Source organism: Volvox carteri (genome assembly GCF_000143455.1).
Source record: "Volvox carteri f. nagariensis unplaced genomic scaffold VOLCAscaffold_32, whole genome shotgun sequence".
NCBI classification, from domain to species: Eukaryota; Viridiplantae; Chlorophyta; class Chlorophyceae; order Chlamydomonadales; family Volvocaceae; genus Volvox; species Volvox carteri.
The window spans coordinates 140011-144819 of record NW_003307575.1 but is presented as its reverse complement, the minus strand read 5'-3'; the positions used below and the strand labels follow the sequence as shown (position 1 = coordinate 144819).

Genomic DNA, 4809 nt, shown 5'->3' with positions numbered 1-4809 from the left:
CGCGGGATACATACATACATACATGGTTACATGCACATCATCAAGGTACGTGGGTTCGCATTCGCAGCAACCCCACCGCAACAAACCGGAACCGTCCGAACCGCGGGTATGCCCGCCACCACAACAACCTTACCTCCCCATCCGTCTGTCTGTCTGCATGTCTGCATGTCTGTCCATAAACGTGTTGTGCTTTTGGTTTCGTTGCTGGCACAGGTAACGCAAGGAGAGGCGTTTTAGGCGACGGCAGCGCACTTCCCTCCATTAAGTCTCAGCCATTAAAAACCCTTAGGTCTCTCTCCCCGCCCCCATCATCATCATCATCACCATCATCATCATCATCATCATCATCATTTCCACAACAACCGTCTCCCCTCCCATATCTCACACACACACGCACACGCACCCACACACACACAAAATGGCTTTCTGGCTACCCCCCCGAAAATTCAGAGCTCCAAACTTCAAATCCCCCATTTCCCTCCCCTCCCCCCCAAGAGAAGCCCCCCCAAGAGAAGCCACCCCCAGGGGGCCCCCCTCACCTCGCGAACCCCCCTCACCCAGCAACCCTACCTCGCGGCCGTCAACCTTCCTCAGGTGCTCCAACAGCAGCGGTAGGTGGGTCGGATGGGTTTCACGAAGCTCCGAAAACAAGCTGTCGTACAAATTGGCTTGGTTAGGATCTGACAGCTTGAGGTCCTGCGTGTGTGCGGGTTTTGTGAGCGGGAGTGAGCACATACACACATACCCGTGGGTCACATCTCACAGGACCGACTCTTCTCCCCACAACCCCCCCAAACCCCACCCGCGGGTCACATCTCACAGTAGCAACCGACCAACACAGGGGGGATTGCACAACGGGGGGCCGCAACGTGGGGGACAGCGGGGTTCTAGGCGCGGCGACCCGAGTGGGTCAACCGACCCGAGTGGTGTTCTTCCTCACCTTCATGAACTTGATCTTGGCATCGCGCACCGCCTCACTCAGCTTGTCCGCCGGGGACTTATCTGCGGTCAGGGGGGGGGAGGAGCAGGGGAACGGCAGGGGAACGGACGAACCACACGAACGAATGATGAAGCTGGTGCCAACGTCAAGGATAGTCCTCCTGGACTGGACTGGAGAGGAGGAGGAGGAGGAGGAGGAGGGGAACGAGGGGTCTTATTAAAGCGGGAGATGCGGAACCCTGTAGGAGTCAGACACGAGACACGAAACACGACGGGTCGATGTCGATGTCGATGTCGATGTCGATGAAAAGCACCCGGCGGGAGCACCTGAAGGAGAAACCCCCCGCTATAGCAGATAGATACATGTACACCAGATGTGACGTACGTACCTGCGTCTCCATCCTTGCCGCCGTTGCCGTTGCCGTTGCCGCCGCCGCCGGGCGCTGCCGCCGCCGGCGGCACCAGGTAAGACACCGTGAACTTGTGTGGCGCGGCGCCGCCGCCGCCGCGCTTCAGCTGTCCCAGCGTCAGGTGGCCGGTCAGCAGACGGCCTAAGGGGGGGGGCGGGCCCGGGGGCGGGGAAGACGAACCACGAGCGGGGGCGGTCGGGGCCGCGGGGGTTGGAAGCGCCAGTGGGTTGGAAGCGGGGAAGGGTTTGGAAAGGGTTTGGGGACACAAGGTTCGGGGGGTGAGTGAGCCGGTGGGTTGGCGGGGAGAGGGGGGTGCGGATGCGGAGGTCTTTTGGAGGTTGTAGAGGAGGTTACACGAGGAGGCCTCACTCACCGCCCCCGGGACACGTCATCCGCATCATGATTCCGAAACACCCCCTATCAGGTGCTATCGGACGTCTGGATCATGTTCTTCATCTATATGTAATCTACACTAATGTACATGTATCTATATACCTTGCATTAGATGATATTAATACTATATGTTTATATATATGTACTAATAACAATATACTTAAAACCCTATACATCTATACACATATATATGTCTAGGGGTTTAGTACATCATAACATATTCTGTCGTACCTGGTGTTGCGTCCTTGGGCAGTTTGTCCTCGGGCGCGGGTCCGAGCCACAAGGGTGCCACGTCACCCGCCCGCAACAGCACCTCGCCAGCAGGGCCGGCGGAGGAGGAGCCGCCAGCGGCGAGGATGGCGTCGCGGCGGCTGCCGTACACAGGCACCGCCACGCCGCCGCCGTCCAGGCTGCGCTTGAGGACCTTCACGGGCCGGGCACACAGACATACACACATACACACACAGACACACACACGCTGGGTTGTGTTTTCGTGTCGTATGTCTTTTGTGTTGTCGAGAGCCGCCGTCACAGCTTTCCCCCCCACCCCCCACATCTTACAAACCACCTCTATACGCCTGTCTTTTCATTACCCTCCCTCCCCTTCCAACACCCACACCCACACATACACACACATACACACACATACATACACATACACACATACATACATACACACATACATACATACACACATACATACACACATACACACACCACACCGCCACCGCTACTCCGTCCCTCAAAACACCACCACCACCACCACCATCACCATCATCATGCCGCAAACGCCGGGGGTGCTTGCTTGCTTGCTTGCCTCCACAACCCAAATCAACACTGGCCCTTGATGTTTAAAATTGCGGATGATGATGATGATATGTCACCCCCCCCAAAAAAAACTCCATCGGCAGTGACAGCGCTGCTTCCTCGGCAGCTGCGATATATTTCCGTCTTCAGTCCTCAATCTCAATCTCAATCTCAGTAAAATCAGTAAAACCAGTCCCCCGAGTAAACTCACCAGCGGCAAACCCCGCATCTTGTCCAGAAGCTCCTGGCTGTCGTGACGCAACGCAAGTCGTATCAACACCTCGCCCTTCTTCAGGGTCACCGACTCGGGATCGGCGTCCTGTACAACATGGTACGACATGGTACGACACCATGTGTATAAAACAAGGAAATGGTACGGCCAACAGACGACACGGTTAAGAAGGTTAAACACAGCACAGCATTACACGGCTATATCCCCACGGCTCGACTGTGAGGAGGAGTGGGGAAGAGCGGTTCTCTACCGGAGAAAGGAGGAGTAGCGCGCACATATAGCTGGTCTGGCACCTCGTACGCAGCATCACTTTCACTTGTACGACGCGTGTCGTACACCCACCTGGACGGAAAGCAGCTGTTTGGTGGTTCCATCATGGACGAGCAGGAGTTGGGACTCCAAAGGGGAGTCGTAAATTTGCCTGTCGGGGTTGGGGTTGGGGTTGGGGTTGGTCGTGCGTATGTGTGTATGCATGTCTGTATGTGTATATTATGCCTTCCGGGGTTGGGGTTGGGGTTGGGGGTCGTACGTAGCATGGATAGTTAGGCGGGTAAAGCAAAACCCTCATTGAAAGGTGTGTATTGCCTCCCCTGTGTATCTTCCCTCCCCCCTCCCCCCTCCCTCCAACCCCCAACCCCCAACCCCCAACCAACACTAACCAACACGCTGCAACCCCAGAGCTCTCTCACTTGTTAATGAGAGGCAGACAGGGCTTATACTTGCCGGGCTCCGAAACCGTTGTCTTGTACGTCAGCAGCAGCCTGTACACGACCCGCCCGTCCGTCAGCGCGTCCCTGCGGTACGATATGGGCAGGTACGGGCAGGTACGGCAAGTACGTACGGCTGTATGGAGACACAAACAGCACAAGTCAATGCATCGGTTTGCCGCGGAAACGCAAACACATACACACATCTGAACAGACGTAGACATGTAATCACACAGCCGGCTAACCAGTCCGACAAACCTACAGACAATCGCTCTCCCAGCTCTCTAACCCAGCCCACGCAACCCCAAGACCCATGACCATCGCTTTTTGAAGCCCCCTCCTCCTCCCCCTCCTCTCCCCCACATCTTCTGGGTTTAGCTCCTGTGTTCGTACACACACACACACACACACACGCGCGCAGGATTACTCTCTCCCCTCCACCCCCAAACACACATACTTTTTTGCCGCGTCGTCACTCCCCCTCCCCCTTCAGATGCCCTGGACGGCCCCCCCCCACCAGGGACTGTTATTTCCTTGGCTGAAAAATCATGCAACGCCCCCTCCTATCCCCTTTTCAACGGGTCCTCCCTCCACCCTCACATACATACATACATACATACATACATACATACATACATACATACATACATGTATACATACATACACACATACACGCATTGTCACACTTACCTTGCCGCCGTCATGGGCTCCAGAGAGCTCTCTGTAGCTCTCAGGGGTATGTGTACGGAGGTGAGTTTGGCCTCGGGCTTAACCCTAGTCGCCCGCGACCAGGTGGGCACGCTCACCTTGAGGCGGGGGAGCGGGGGAGTCACAGGGGGACGGGGGAGGGGGTAGGGGGACAGAGAGGAAGGGGGAGGGGGAAGGGGGAACAGGGGGGAAGCCGTTTCACATCCTGGGCGGTCCCCCGAAGAAAAAAACACGACACGCAAACTTAATGTGCACTTCCCACACGGCGTGAAAGACCCGCACTGCTAGCTGCGAAGAGACGGCCCCCTCTCCACCTTTTCCCCCTTCCCTCCTTTCCACCTCCTCCCCCCCCCACACACACACCCTTTTCTTTCTTTCCTCCCTCCCCCCTCTCCCCCCTCCCCCCTCTCCCCCTTTTCCCCCCTCCCCATGCTCTCCACGTGCTCACCAGCACTTTCTTGGCCACCTCCGCGCCCTCCAGCGCCAGGTCAGCACCCGGGTGTGACCCCGAGCTGCCATCCGCCCGCACATCCACACCGTAAAAGGAAAGTAAGACCTGCGAGGGCGGGGGAGGGGGAGGGGGAGGGTTTATTCAAAAGAGGGGGATCCTCAG

The 4809-nt window shown here is 57.0% G+C and overlaps 1 protein-coding gene across 1 annotated transcript in view; it reads right to left on the bottom strand.

Moving 5' to 3' along the window:
* VOLCADRAFT_93498 (uncharacterized protein) overlaps positions 1 to 4809 on the bottom strand; it is a gene marked incomplete at both ends in the record, with an annotated part of 30466 nt that overhangs the window by 8673 nt on the left and 16984 nt on the right. Inside the window, 10 exons of the mRNA XM_002952733.1 lie at positions 540 to 696; positions 941 to 1002; positions 1054 to 1110; positions 1329 to 1490; positions 1974 to 2166; positions 2761 to 2868; positions 3124 to 3202; positions 3471 to 3575; positions 4179 to 4294; positions 4645 to 4752. Coding sequence (XP_002952779.1) covers positions 540 to 696; positions 941 to 1002; positions 1054 to 1110; positions 1329 to 1490; positions 1974 to 2166; positions 2761 to 2868; positions 3124 to 3202; positions 3471 to 3575; positions 4179 to 4294; positions 4645 to 4752 — 1147 coding nt within the window. The remainder of the gene's footprint in view (positions 1 to 539; positions 697 to 940; positions 1003 to 1053; positions 1111 to 1328; positions 1491 to 1973; positions 2167 to 2760; positions 2869 to 3123; positions 3203 to 3470; positions 3576 to 4178; positions 4295 to 4644; positions 4753 to 4809) is intronic.